At 40.0% G+C, this 15553-nt stretch overlaps 1 protein-coding gene across 2 annotated transcripts in view; it reads left to right on the plus strand.

Annotated features, from left to right (window-relative positions):
* Nucleotides 1–3324: 3324 nt before the first annotated feature.
* The window catches only part of SLC25A21 (solute carrier family 25 member 21), a 507009-nt gene continuing 494780 nt past the window's right edge, over nucleotides 3325–15553 (plus strand). For both annotated transcript variants that reach the window (XR_006381746.1, XM_044231633.1), the window contains exon 1: nucleotides 3325–3486. Coding sequence is in view for 1 of the 2 variants with exons in the window: in XM_044231633.1 (XP_044087568.1) it covers nucleotides 3417–3486 (70 nt within the window). In the remaining variant the exon portion in view is untranslated. The remainder of the gene's footprint in view (nucleotides 3487–15553) is intronic.

The following is a 15553-nucleotide window of genomic DNA, read 5'->3' on the forward strand; positions in this document are numbered from 1 at the left end:
TGTTTTTGTTTTTTCCCTAGACTTACTGTCACACAGCAAAATACTACTTCCCAATTTCCCTTGTATCCCTTATGTCCAAGTTCTGACCAATGAGATCTATGTAATTTCCAGCGCTTTTTTTTTTTCTTTTTAAAGATTTTATTTATTTATTTGACAGAGAGAGATCACAAATAGGCAGACAGAGAGAGAGGGAGAAGCAGACTGCCTGCCCGGCAGAGAGCCTGACCCTGACACGGGGCTCTATCCCAGGACCCTGAGATCATGACCTGAACTGAAGGCAGAAGCTTAACTCACTGAGCTACCCGGGCACCCCAATTTCCAGGGCTTTCTTTACCCTTGTCTTTCTCCTCTTTCTGCTGGCTGGAACCTTATTCATGGGTTACAACTGGGCTTGCATAAGAAGGAAAATAAATTTCTATCTTATTTAAGCCACTATTAGTTTGGTCTTGAATAGTAGCTGATCTAATGATCCAATACAAAAACATAATTCCAAAAAAACACTGAACAATTTGTCAGATATTTAAGTTCAGTGAGGATTTTAAGGCTCCTGACAGTTTGGTTTCTAGCCATTCTACGAACTGATAGATAAATCAATACTTTAATTACATAGTTCTCAACAAAGATTAGATGATCAAAAATGTAAAAATATAAGCTTGGGGTGCCTCAGTGGTAGAGTTGGTTAAACATCTAATTCTTGGTTTGGGCTCAGGTCATGATCTCAGGGTCGTGAAACCAGCTCTGCCTCAGGGAAGTCTGTCTAAGAATCTCTTCCTTTCCACTTACCCCACCTTTTCACCCTCCCCCCATCCATGTGCAGGGTCTCTCTTTCCAATAGATCCTAAAAAAAAATAATAAAATAAAAATATAAGCTTGATACTTCAGCAGTTTTGCTCTAATATCAGGACATTACAGCTTTATATAAAATAACAATAGAAAGAGTAATTGTGATGGATTAAGCCTAGGGTATCCGAGTCTAGGTCAAGTAAATTTTACCTTTTTTTTTTCCCTTAGTGCTAAACTTCGCAGCATTCTGATCCCTGGCCATAGACAAATTGGGCTGCAGATAAGAGATACATCCCATAATAAGAGCTCTCAGAATAATGGGTATTTGTTGACTCTGGATGGACACTGGCTAACTTCCAAGCTTCAGAATATTTTTACACCTAGACCCTATACCCTCAATTACTCTAGAGGCATAGGACTAGATTACATGTGACATCAGGCTTTGCTTTTTTTTTTTTAAACTCAATAAAATCAGTTCAAAGAGGCTAAAAATTGGTAGCAATTTTCTAACAGTATTTGGAACTATGTCTAGGAGAGTCTTCTTACTAAATTTACAGGTATTGAGAGACAAAGGTCTTAGTGAGGTCACAAATCTGCATCCACCTCCTCAGGATAAGATATTCAGAGATCAATGCACTGACAGAATTGGTTAAAAGTCTATCTTTACACTGATACAATTGTAAAAAAAAAAAAAAAAAAGATTATCTTTAAATCTTGACCTGGGAGTATTATTGTATTTCCTAAATTATGGCCTGTGGCCAATATTTAAATCTATAATCCCACTGCAGTTAGAAGAGGGAATCCTGGAATCAAATCCCAGCAATATTATTAACTCATTTATGATGCTGGGAAACTCAGTTTCCACATTGGAAAATGAGGGAAACATTTTCTGAGGTGTGAAATTCTAATTTTAGTGCCCAGTATCTAATAGGTTCTCAAAATTTGTTAAGTGACTCTATATTGCACTCCGGACCGCAAATTTAATTAGTCAAAAGCTGAAACATTCCTCAAAAGCTTTTATTTTAGTTAAACCGCAAAAATTTCTCTAAACTATTTCTTTGTAAACATTTCAAACTTAGCTATTTAGTCAAATATTTAATCAAATATGAGAAAATTTATTTTGGTATTAACTGATCCATAAGCAGCAAGTCTACCCAACATCTTACTTTTAACAATTTGCCCATCAGATATCTAATATTAACAGCTTTTAATAGCTCAGACTCAGAAATAAAAACAAAATACGAAACTATTGTATTTTGCATTTAATTGGAAAGCATATATATTAAGTTTTAACCATATTACATCCCCGATATTCAATTGTTTTTGGTTTTCAAAATTGGCAATATTATATGGTTCAAACTGAATATATTTAGTATTAAATACAACGCTTAAGAAAAAATATGACAATAGGAGTTCCAAATCCTCTCATTCTGCCTTTTACTAGGATCATTTCCTACCTGTTAGGGGTGTGGCAGGTATTTTTCTAAAATTTCATAATGGGCTCAGCACGCTTCAGCTGCGCAACTCTGCTTCTAAAATTTCGTAACATTGTGTCTCTTCTACATAGCATTTGTAGCTTGTGGTTTAAAAAATAGTATAAATTATTACGTTTTGCCAAATATTCCAAAGGGCTGGTACGAATAATTAAATGTTTTAGAGAAAGAAAATACTGGTAGTTGCTTAATATTCCTTGATTATTTAGCTCTGTGGTTCACAACCTTTAACGTTCCTAAGCCCGGGAGAACTTACTAAAACACAGGTTTCTGAGTCCTATAACTAGAGATTCTGATTCAGTACATTGGGGTGGGCCATGAATTTGCCTTTCTTACTAACTCTCCTCCCGTTAGGCTTACGTTGCCGGATCTTAAGCTCATACTTCCAGAAACACTGATGTGGAATCCTGAAGACACTTCTTTGTAACAAGGCCTCTTCTTTATTTTGGTCATTCAGTAAATAAAACTCAAGCTGATGAGGTGTGATAAATTCCCTTAGCCAGAACCCTTTCTTTGTAAAGGGTTACTTAATTGTAAGGTAATTGTGAATTGATGTGCTCTGACCCAGTCTCTACCGCCTACAGCTCCAGGACAACTAACTCCGAAGGACGCATTCACCTGTCCGGCCTTGAGAACCTCCCAGAGCGCTGGCTTGCGGGGAGGGCAAGGGTCGCCCCAGCGCGGCTGCAAGGCCAGGCTCGCTTCTTTGCAAGCTTTATCAGAGGCCGCCCGTCCAGCTAGACAAACTGCAGGAGAGTCCTGATAGGGAAGCGCGTGGGCGCCAATCTAGAAGACCAAACCCGACCCACCGCGGGCGGCCCACCCAACCCCATTCGGGAGACTTCTCTCCGCCAGGGGCCTTCTTGGAGCCCACGGAGCCTAGCAGGGGTGACAGAGAGCCCCTCGAAGGGGTGCAGCGGGCAGGTGCCGACCCTCCGGAGACCACGCAGCGAGCCTGCGCCTTGAGCCGCCACCTCCGAGCAGTCGCCGGATTGCCGCTTCACCGGGAGCCACTTGGCGCTAGGACCTACCCAGAGTCGGCTCTGTCCGGATCCGAGGAATTCCTCCTACAGGCCCGCGCAGAGGCCGGCGAGCTCGCCCACTCCTCGCGGCCCACTCCCTCCTGCCCCGCTAGTGAAGATGTCCGCCAAGCCCGACGCCGGCTTCGTGAAAGAGGCTTCTCGCCAGATCCTGGCCGGTGGTTCCGCTGGTAAGGTCGCCCCGCCCCGCAGCGGGCCTGTTGCTTTTCCCTTCGCGTGTCCCGAAAACTTGACTCAGGCCAGTCTCCCTAGAGAAGTTTCTCCCCTGAATTCCGCGCGCCCGCCGTGGGCAAAAGCAAAAGAGGCCTGGAGCGGGCGGTGGACGCTAGGCGCCCCAGGTCAAGTCCCCTCCGCCCCGCGTCGCCGCTCTCCGGGGCCCCGCCCCCCGGGTCGTGAACAGGCAAACAGGCGAGGTAGCCTCCAGGCCTGTAGCTTGGAGGAGGGCTTTCTGCCTGGCTGGTTACTTTACTTGAAAAGATCCAGTTGCGCTCAGACTTCCTCTTGCTCTCAGTTGTAGGAGCTTTTTTGTTCTGGGTAATTCAGGTCTTACATAACTCCTGTCTCCCTCATTCAGTACCCGCCTCAGGACTCCACAGGTCTTCTCCTTGCAGGGGTGCTTGCTGGGGGGGGGGGGGGGGCTCTCTGCGCCTGAAATGGGCATACTAAAATTAAATGCATATGTTAACACAGATAAACACGTTTGGTATAATCGGCTCACGTTAATTTATGGAGAGTTATGCTGTGGGGAAAAAACCTTCAGAAAACGTTTGTTAGAACAAATCGTGGAAATAGTTACTAAGTGTGGCTAGAGAAAGTCACCAACCCATGAGATTATGTTGTGTGAATGTGTGTTAAAGATATTTTAAAACAAATTATGAGTTAATTGAAAAATTAATTTTTCCTAACTCTTAATTTTATTATAAATTTGAAAAGTAATTACTGTAATTCACTCATCACCATAAAACATTTTTATAAATGTAGAGAGTCTGTTAATAATTTGTACTGTGGCAACTCTAGTAAATCATATTAAGAGAGTGACTAGATGTCCACTGTTTAACATCAACTAGTAAAATTTATTTTCAAACTTGGACTTTTTATAAAGGCCTATTATAAATTATGACTAGTTATCAGTATGTCATGGACTGCTTGCATCTCAGGAGTACCACAGGCAGCCAGATGTTTCAGTTACCGTCTGTACACTTTCCTAAAGATATTTCATTAATATGACAGTTAAGGCATTCATATCTTATATGTGATTGCGCTTTGTTTGTCCGTAATAATGATTTTAGTGGCCCCACTGTCTACTTTTTTAGTTGTTTCCTCAGAGGGATGATGAATTTTCACCAATTTACTCACCATTTGGCCAATTTCACAATGTCCAAGACTCTGCCAGCTGTTCCCAACTTAGTTGCTTTAAAGTCCACGACCCTGATGAAAGAAAACTTAGCTGTCCCAACAGGACAATAAGGCTAATTGGTGAACATCCTACCCTATGACTAATGATTCAGAAACATCTGTAATTGGCTTGGATGATCATACTCTATTTTGGACACAGCTAAATTCAGGGGATAAGTGTAGATCAAACTGTAATCCTGCTTACACTGTTTTGGATGATAAACATCTGGCACAAATATGTGTGATTCCATTATGCTCTTACAGTTGTAACTAATCTGAATGAAAATTAATACATTTCTAAGAGAGTAAACATAGTATAGTTGATTTATATATTTTGTACTATGTAATTTTGATAAATGACAATAATTTATACTTTCATCATAGTGTAGAAAAAGAGTCATGTTTTCTTCTATTTGGACAATATCATTTCATAAAATTTTATATTTATTGGACTTTAATAAATGCATACTGAACATATTATATATACTACGCCAAGGACCAAAAAGAAATTAATATACAAGAGAGGTGGAATTTTAATAAATACAGAAAATGTGTTTGAATCTCTAGGGCTGTGGTTCTGATGACTGATACTGTCATCAAAAGCAACACCTCTATGTATGCATTATATGACATTTTGAGGGTTGGGTTAACAATGCATTCTGGTTTTCTTAAGGGGGAAGAAAAAAGCTGGGAAGGTTTATTGGAGAAGTACCATATCTCATGGAATTCAGGGTCTTGATGCATTCCTGGAAGAGACTGCCATCAGGAACTAGAGCACTGAGGAGAACTCAGGAAGTCAACTCTTGCCATCTCTTACCCTTCCTCACTTTGTCAAGGGGTTAAGCATTTCCAAAGCAGCAGAGTGGTGGTTAATAATAGGGTCATGGGTAATACTAATAGTTGTTGGGACGGCTTGCCATACTTCCATAGATTTGCCTATTAAGGAGTAAATATGCCCAAATGGATTCAGGCAGTTAATTACTTATAAAGACGGGAAAAGCTAGTCATTATGGTGTCAGTTCCCTGGGTCCCTTTTTCCACGGATGATACCAAACTGAAGGGGCCTGATGATATATAGTATGAGTGGTAGGTCACTCTGGTGTTGGGAAAGCGCCTCAACCACAGCCAGTCTTACCCACTTACACTGAAGGCTGCAACTTTCCCTAAGTACAAGTGTGGTGGCAAGCTTGTATTCAACTGACACTAGGGAGATGGACGAGAAATGGCCTTCTGACAGTCTTCCATGAGATAACAGGAGAAACCGCTTCTCAGCTCTTCCCCACCCATCTGCTTATCTTCCCTTAGGGCAGAGGAAATCACAGGGCATTCTGCCAAGAATCAGGTCAGACCGTGGCTTACCCTTCCTGTAGGGTTATTTGGACATGTGCAAGGTTGTCAGCATGCTAGGCTGTGGAACTCTTTCCCTGTGCTCTTCCGGTGCCTTCGTTAGTCTTTTTTTCTTACAATTGACTACTCTTTCCCATTCTCCCATCTACAGGACAGAATGTGGTTCCTAACAGCTCTTGAATTTACATGCTCTTGACTTCCATTCTGCAGAGACAGTGAGGGACCGACTTGCTTTTTTTTTTCCCAGTGTTTGAGTAAAAGCATGGGAAAGACTAAAGATAACCCAATTTTGGACATGGACCTACCTTTGCCACCAATCTGTTGTGCTGCCCATGCGGATGAGTGGGGCAGCAGTGGGCATGGAGACGTCAGGGGAGATTTATCTTACAGAGAAGCCAGACACATCATGAGATGGATAATAGATGTCTTTCATCACGATATACGTCTGTCTTTCATTATAAGATGGTTTGTGATATTTGTATTTAAAAGACCAAAGAGATCAAATCACTGACAGTTGCTTAGACAGTATACATCTAAAGACTGGCCTTGAACTTGTAGCTATAGGTAATATATAAAGTTATTTTTAACCAATGGCAATTTTGTTTTATAGTTTTATATGATATGAGCTGTGCTCAAGACAAGTCAATATGAACTGAAGTTTTACAGAGCAGGCTTCTAGTCTGTATTTTCAGCTTCAGGTAATCACTTAAGATTCACGTGAAAGAATAGAACCCAATGATGAGAGCTTCAGGAAGATCAGCAAGGCCAAACACTGCAGAAGGGGTAAGGATGTGAATGAGAAGAGGCCATTGTATTACACCCTGAGTGCTCCAAGTATGGTCTGTGGATGAGCAGCTACAGGCACATGGTAGCACTGGAAGCTTGCCTAAAAAGGAAGATCTCAGGCATCACTCCAGACCTGCCATCTCAGAATCTGCATTATAGGAAGGACTTCCAGTCACTGGTCTGCTCTTTCCAGTTTTAGAAGCACTGCATTAGAAGACCTTTGAGGAAGAGAGATTTTATAGAGGGGAACCAGATTAGCAGAGGATTACAAGTTAAAGCATTCTTGGTTTTCATTGCTGACCAGAGAGAGAAGACTGAATTCTGTACACCTTATTATATGCTCCTAATTTAGCTGTCAGTCTTATTTTCCTCCTCTCCTACACATGCTATTCAGTTTCTGCTAAATAGATCTGTTCACTGTTCTTGAATGTTACCTATACCTTTGCACTTTAATTCACAATGCCTGGAATGTCTTCCTCTTATTTTCTCTACCTATTGAAATCCTATCTATTTTCCAAGGTCTAACTTGAATATGATTTTCTGCATGAATGTTTCCCAGATGTCCTCTACAGCCTCATCCAGTTTAACATTCTCATTAACATGTGAATGGCACAAGTAATCAAAATAACTAACATTTATTGAGTAAATACTAACTGGTAGACTCAGTTCTAAGCTTTACATGTATCAACATGTTTAATCCTCATCACAACTCCAGGATGAAGAAACTGATGCACAGAGGGCCTAATTAATTCACGATTGGTTGCATAAGCATGCAACCATTTCTGTAGGAAATCAGGATAGGGGAGGGATGAGAAAGATATTTTTTCCATCGTCAGACATTTTTAGAATTTGTTGAGATCAATTCAAGTCTATTCCTTACGATTTCTATATTTCTTAATAGTTTACATCCCTTAAAAGAGCTATTTTATCTACAAATACAATTCTTACAGACTTTCTGCTAAATAGTATATTTCTCTTTCTAAATAATTTCAGGTGTATGGGTGCAAAATTAGCTTTTAGCCAAGAGAAAATTCTCAATCCATCTAGGGCCTAAATGTGCAGTTGGGCGTGTTACATACTGAAAAAGGGCTCTGGCCACTGGAGCAAGTAGGAGCTGAAATCTGATTCATAATCCATGTACCTTAGAGTTATAGATGAATCCATCTGGGGGAGTAGGGACATCTTTTTCTTTTTAAAAAAGTTTACTTATTTTTAAATTTAAATTCGATTAATATATAATATACTAGTTTCAGAGGTAGAGTTCAGTGATTCATCAGTCTTATATAGTATCTGGTGCTCATTAAGTCACATGCCCTCCTTAATGTCCATCACCCAGTTACCCCAACCCCCAACCGCTCACCTCCAGGAACCCTCAGTTTGTTTTCCAAGATTAAGAGTCTCTTATGGTTTGTCTCTGTCTTTGATTTCATCAGTTTTATTTTTCCCTCCCTTCCCCTATGATCCTCTGTTTTGCTTCTTCTTCCACGTATGCGTGAGATCATATGATAATTGTCTTTCTCTGACTTATTTCACTTAGCTTAATATCCTCTAGTTCTATCCATGTCATTGCAAATGGCAAGATTTCATATTTTTTGATGGCTGAATAGTATTCCATTGTATACACACATACCACATCTTCTTTATTCATTTATCTGACAATGGACATCTGGGCTCTTTCTATAGTTTGGCTATTGCAGACATTGCTGCTATAAACATTGGGGAGCAGGTACCCCTTCTGATCACTACATTTTTATCTTTGGGATAAATACCCAGCAGTGCAGTTGCTGGGTTGTAGGGTAGCTCTGTTTCCAACTTTTTGAGGAACCTCCATCTGTTTTCCAGAGGGGTTGTACCAGCTTGCATTCCCCCCGCAGTGTAAGAAGGTTCCCCTTTTTTTTGCATCCTTGTCAACATTTGTTGTTTCCTCACTTGTTAATTTTAGCCATTCTGATCGGTGTGAGATGGTAATCTCATTGTGGTTTTGATTTGCATTTCTCTTGATGCTGAGTAATGTTGAACATTTTTTTCATGTGTCTGTTGATCTTTTTGTAGGTCTTCTTTGGAGAAATATCTGTTCATGTCTTCTTCCCATTTCTTGATCTGATTATTTGTTCTTTGGATGTTGAGTTTGATCAGTTCTTTATAGATTTTGGATACTAGCCCTTTATCTGATAAATACCTTCTCCCATCTGCAAATACCTTCTCCCATTCTGTGGGTTGTCTTTTGGTTTTGTTGACTGTTTCCTTTGCTGTGCAAAATCTTTTTATCTTGAGGATGTCCCAGTAGTTCATTTTTCTCTTTGTTTCCCTTACCTTTGGAGACATGTCTAGCAAGAAGTTGCTGCAGTTCTCCTCTAGGATTCTAATGGATTCCTGTCTCATTTAGGTCTTATATGCATTTTGGATCTATTTTTGTGTGTAGTGTAAGGAAGTGGTCCAGTTTCATTCTTCTTCACGTGACCATCCAATTTTTCCAGCACCATTTGTTGAAGAGATTGTCTCTTGTCCATTGGACATTCTTTCTTCTTTTGTCAAAGATTAGTTGACCATAGAGCTGAAGGTCCATTTGGGGGTTCTCTATTCTATTCCATTGATCTATATGTCTGTTTTTGTGCCAGTACCATACTGTCTTGATGATTACAGCTTTGTAATAGAGCTTGAAGTCTGGAATTGGTTTTGGTTTTCTTTTTCAACATTCCCCTGGCTATTTGGGGTCTTTTCTGTTTCCATACACATTTTAGGATTATTTGTTCTGGCTCTGTGAACAAAGTTGATGGTATTTTGATAAGGATTTTACTTGAATGTACAGATTACTCTAGGTAGCAAAGACATTTTAACAATATTTGTTCTTTGTGTTGTGATGGGCACTGGGTATTATACACAATTAATGAATCATTGAACACTACATCAAAAACTAATGACATAGTATATGTTGGCTAATTTAAGAATATAATTGAAAAAAAAACCCAACCCCATGAATATTTGTTCTTCTAATCACAAACATTTATTTTTTTCATTTCTTTGTGTCTTCCTCAATTTTTTTCATGAATGTTCTGTAATTATCTGAGTACAGCTCCTTTGCCTCTTTGGTTATGTTTACTCCTAGATATCTTAGGGGTTTTGGCATAATTGTAAATGGGATCGATTCCTTCATTTCTCTTTCTTCTATCTCATTGTTAGTGTATAGAAATGCAACTGATTTCTGTGCATTAATTTTATATCCTGTCACTTTGCTGAATTCCTGTATGAGTTCTAGCAATTTTGCGGTAGAGTCTTTTGGGTTTTCCGCATAGTATCATGTCAGCTGGGAAGAATGAGAATTTGACTTCTTCTTTGCCCATTCAGATGCCTTTTATTTATTTATTTGTTGTTGGTGTTGTCTGATTGCTGAGGCTAGGACTTCTAGTACTGTGTTGAACAGCAGTGGTGATAGTGGACATTCCTGCCATGTTCCTGACCTTAGGGGAAAAGCTCTCAGTTTTTCTCCATTGGGAATGATATTTGCTGTGGGCTTTTTCTATATGGCTTTTATGATATTGAGTTATGTTCCTGCTATGCCTACACTGGTGAGAGTTTTAATGAGGAAAGGATGTTCTACTTTGTCAAAGGCTTTTCCGGCATCTGTTGAGAGGATCAGATGGTGCTGAGACATCTTTTTCTGTTTCTCACAATGACCAAAGGGATTGGTAGCAACCTGACAGCAATACTGATAGACTCCCCTGCTGCAAAACTCGCTAGACTTCCAAGGTCTCTTAGGCCTCAGTATTTCACGTCATTACCTGTCTGCTCACCAGTAGGGCTCCAGGAAGTTTCCCTTCTATGAACATCTCTTCCTTGGAGCCAGGAACTTAGCTTTACCTCAGATCTTCCCATTCTTCCTAATAACCAGATTCTTCCATGTGTTTCCAAAGCTCATGGGGTTCTTATTTCCCAAGTCATGTAGAAGTCTTTAAGATTCACTCAGATGAGTATTCTCTCCAGCTTCTTAATGGGCTTTTGCCTCTAACTTCAGAGTTTTCCAGAGTCTCTGGCAGGTCCTCTTGGATCCCTGAGAGACCTTTTCTCACCAGAGCCTGTCAGGGTCCCTCCTGAGGCCTTGCATAGGCCTTGTCCACACTGAATTCCCTTGCACAGTGGTGTCTCTAAGACCCTTCCTGTCCTGTCTCCCCGAATCTCATACTTATATTTCCAGAAGTCTTCCAGTGCCACTAGGAGAACTTCCTAAAGCATTTCCCCTCCTTATATCTTTTACATGATCACCGTTCATGCAGGACACTGATTTAGACACAGTTGCAGTACTTTGTGCAGTTTGTCTCATTAATCACCTTTGAGGGATCAAATGAGAAAGTGGAATGAAAAACGCTTTTTAAGGGGCACCTGGGTGGCACAGTGGGTTAAGCCTCTGCCTTTGGCTCAGTTCGTGATCCCTGGGTCCTGGGATTGAGCCCCACATTGGGCTCTCTGCTAAGCAGGGAGCCTGCTTCCCTTCCTCTCCCTCTGCCTGTGTCTCTGCTGACTTGTGATCTCTGTCTTTCAAATAAATAAATAAAATCTTAAAAAAAAAAAAAAAAAGAAAAATCCTTTTTAAGGGGAAAGAAACCTGGGATTCATGGATAGGTTTCTGGGAAATTGACTATTGAAAGTATATGTAAAAAGCACATTATACTTATGAAAGAGAGTCGAGACTTTCAACCTAAAAAGTTAACTAAAATGGTACTGGATAATTTCAAATCTTTTTAAAACTCTTGATCTCGGGGCGCCTGGGTGGCTCAGTGGGTTAAAGCCTCTGCCTTCGGCTCAGGTCATGATCCCAGGGTCCTGGGATCGAGCCCCACATCGGGCTCTCTGCTCTGCAGGGAGCTTGCTTCCTCTTCTCTCTCTCTGTCTGCCTCTCTGCCTACTTGTGATCTCTGTCAAATAAATAAATAAAATCTTAAAAAAAAAAAAACCTCTTGATCTCTTGATCTTATATATCATAATGTATCTTCATTTTTATAAGATTTCTACCTTTTTTTTTTCTTTTTTGCTTTAACCCATCATAGTTAAAATACAGTTAAAAGAAGTACTTTAACAGGCAGTATGTATACCAGTAGTCCTCTGGATTTTAATTTGAGCTAAGTAATAAAAGGGTCAATGCATGGGGGGGTAATCAAGGTTAAAATTTTGATCAAGGAAAAGGCTTTTTCAGAATGGGTGCAAAGGAGACACACATGTGATTTGGATAAATGGCTCCTTTGGAACTTTAGGATTTGGGAAACTGCAATTGTTTGATAATAAGTAGCAGGTTGTAGTCAAACAGGTGAGCCTTTATGACACATCAAAGGGAGGCTGGAACCCATTATCTGGGTAATTAGGGCAGAAAAATTCCCCTTATTTCAACCACATAGGAGGAAGCAACTCTAGTGGTCAAAGTAATTATAAAATAGCTTTAAGGGGTGCATTTTAATTAAAATATAGTCTTGTCTCTTTAAAATTTTAATTTAAACTTGATTTAATTAACATAATGTATTATTAGTTTCAGAGATAAAACTTAGTGATTCATCAGTTGCTTATAACACCCAGTGCTCATTACATCATGTGCCCTCCTTAATGCCCATCACCCAGTTACCCCATCTCCTCACTCCCCTCCCCTCCAACAACCTTAAGTTTGCTTCCTGTAGTTCAGAGTCTCTTATAACTTGCCTCCTCTATTTTCATCTTATTTTATTTTTTTCTTCCCTTCCCCTATGTTCATCTGTTTTGTTTCTTAAATTCCACATATGAGTGAGATTGCATGGCATTTGTCTTTCTCTGGTTGTTTCACTTAGCATAATACCCTCTAGTTCTATCCATGTCATTGCAAATGGCAAGATTTCATTCTTTTTGATGGTCAAGTAATATTCCTCTCTCTCTCTGTGTGTGTGTGTGTACAGCACATCTTCATTCATCCATCAGTGCACATTTAGGCTCTTTCCATAGTTTGGCCATTGTGGACATTGCTGCTATAAACAACGGGGAGCAGGTGCTCCTTCAAATTACTATGTTTGTATCCTTTGGATAAATACCTATTAGGGCAATTCCTGGGTTGTAGGATAGCTCAATCTTGTCTCTCTTAAAGAAAATCTAGTTCTTGGGGCTCCTGGTGGCTGAGTCTGCTTTGGCTCTACCTTTGGCTCAGGTCATGATCCCAGGCTTCTGGGATTGAGCCCTTCATTGGGCTCCCTGCTCAGTGGGAAGCTTGCTTCTCCCTCTCCCACTGTCCCTGCTTGTGTTCCCTCTTCCACTGTGTCTCTGTCTGTCAAATAAATAAATAAAATATTTTTTAAAAAACCAACAAAAAAGAAATTCTAGTTCCCAAAAATGTGAATTTAAGAACAAAATATGAATTGCATAATCATATTTCAAAGGATTTCTTATTTTACTGTCCTTCAGTGAAAGACATTTTAAAATCATAAGTATAATATGTGGCACACAATTCAGATGACATAAAAACATGATCAACTTTAGCAGTACATTTTAGGAATACTTTGTTAAACCAGCACTGCCTCATCTCCTTTGTCTGTGCACTGCCTTCCCCTCTCAGTCTTGACTATAGCATTTCAGAGCACTGAGAAACTGGTGTTTTAGGTAGAGCATAGTAGATGCTCAGGAATGGATGTTGACTGTATTAATGAATAGATATCAGAAGCGTAAGCCACGGAATATAGCATCTAAGTCCTACTCTGAAGAGAGAAGAGTATGCCGAGGTTCAAGTCATCAGATAATGAATATTTGCCACAGTACTTAACGTTAACAGTATTTTCTTATACTGTAACCCTTTGGTAAATGAAGTGAAAAGATTATCCTCAGGTCTAAAATGTGTGCCGCCTTATGAGTGAGAGGTCTATGATGATTTTTTAAATTTGTGTATCACCTTTTGTTCAGGACCTCAAAGTGAAAAGAGGTACACAAATCACTTTCAAACATCTTTATGATTTAAGTAGGTGGTATCTTACAATGGCAATAAATGAAACCAGGTCAAGGAACATCTAGGAGATTTTTTTTTTTTTTTAAGATTTCATTTATTTATTTGACAGAGAGAGAGGTCCCAGACAGAGATAGAGAGGGGAAGCAGGCTCCCTGCCGAGCAGAGAGCCCAATGCGGGCCTCGATCCCAGGACCCTGAGATCACGACCTGAGCTGAAGGCAGAGGCTTAACCCACTGAGCCACCCAGGCGCCCTAGGAGATTCTTAATTGCTCTAGGTTTTAACTGATTTTTCTTACCATTTTTTTTTCTTTTGGTTTTAAATTATTATGTTTGTGTCAATTATTTGCAAACTTTGATGTGATGATGGCTTACACACATTTTAAGTATTCTATTAGATCTGTATCTTTTGATCCCTTGTATCAGTTTGCAAGAGCTATCTGAACAATGTACCATAAACTGGGCGGCTTAAAAAAACAGTAATTTATTGTCTCACAGTGGTTCGGAGCGTGAAATCAAAGTGTGGGTAGGGCTGGTTCTTTCTGGAGGCAGCAAAGGAGAATTTGGCCCATGCCTGTCTCAGCTTCTGGCAGTTGCTGACCATCATTGTGTTCTTTCCCTGTCATCACGCGGCTCTTTCTTCCCATCTGTCTCTGTGTCTGTCCAATTTTCCCTCTTTTTATAAGGATATCATTGGATTAGGTCCCACTTCAATCTGGTATGACCTCACCTTCACTTGATTACATCTCTAAAGATCCTATTTCTAAATAAGATCACATACCAGAGTTTAGAACTTTTTGGGGGGGGCATAGTTTAACCCAAAAAAGGCATTTGATTGTATTTTTTTCTTTATATTGTGGTTCTTAAGTTTGTGTTCCATATCTCAAGCTATTGTCCTATGTTTCCCTGCCTTTCATTGTCAACTTCTGTGAAAAATTCTTCACTCAGTTTCCAACCGACCATAATTGGCATATCTGTCTTTACCTTTCTGCTCACACTGTTAACTACCAGTTTTCAATCTTAATTTTGCCTAATCTTTGTAAAATTTCACATTCCCTCACCAGTGTTTCTCTTTAAAGTTGTCTCTACTGTTGATTGTTACTCTCCTCTTCATATCCAATCACTTCTTTACCATTTATTTTGCTGTTCCGCTTCTTTCCCTTTCCTCAAGAACTGGCCCTCTGCAGGGTTCTAAGTTCTCTGCTACACACACTCTTACCTCCTGGAGCAAGCCCATCTACTCTCTGGCTTCAATATTATCAATTAGCATGTAACTCCCGAATCTGTATTACCAACTTCTCTGTGTCCTACAGATTCAGATTTCTAACTTATACAGTAGAAATAACATGGGAACAAGAGTTTGCTGATTTTTAGTGATTTTCTTTTTTTTTTTTTAAAGATTTTATTTATTTATTTGACATAGAGAGAGAGAGATCACAAGTAGGCAGAGAGGCAGGCAGAGAGAGAGAGAGAGGAGGAAGCAGGCTTCCCGCTGAGGAGAGAGCCCGACGCGGGGCTCGATCCCAGGACCCTGGGATCATGACCTGAGCCGAAGGCAGAGGCTCAACCCACTGAGCCACCCAGGCGCCCCTTGATTTTCAAAAGTAATGTTTCGGAGGTAAAATTTGAAACTAGTATCAGACCGTCAAATTCCACTTTTTCTTTGTTGTCTCATCTTTATTTTGAGTTGCCTTTCTCATTCATTCTTTTTGTGAACTTAGCAAGTTACAAGTGACTCTCTCTGGGTGTTTGTTTGGGTTTAGAT

This window comes from Neovison vison, chromosome 13 (genome assembly GCF_020171115.1).
Source record: "Neovison vison isolate M4711 chromosome 13, ASM_NN_V1, whole genome shotgun sequence".
In the NCBI taxonomy this organism is placed as follows: domain Eukaryota; kingdom Metazoa; phylum Chordata; class Mammalia; order Carnivora; family Mustelidae; genus Neogale; species Neogale vison.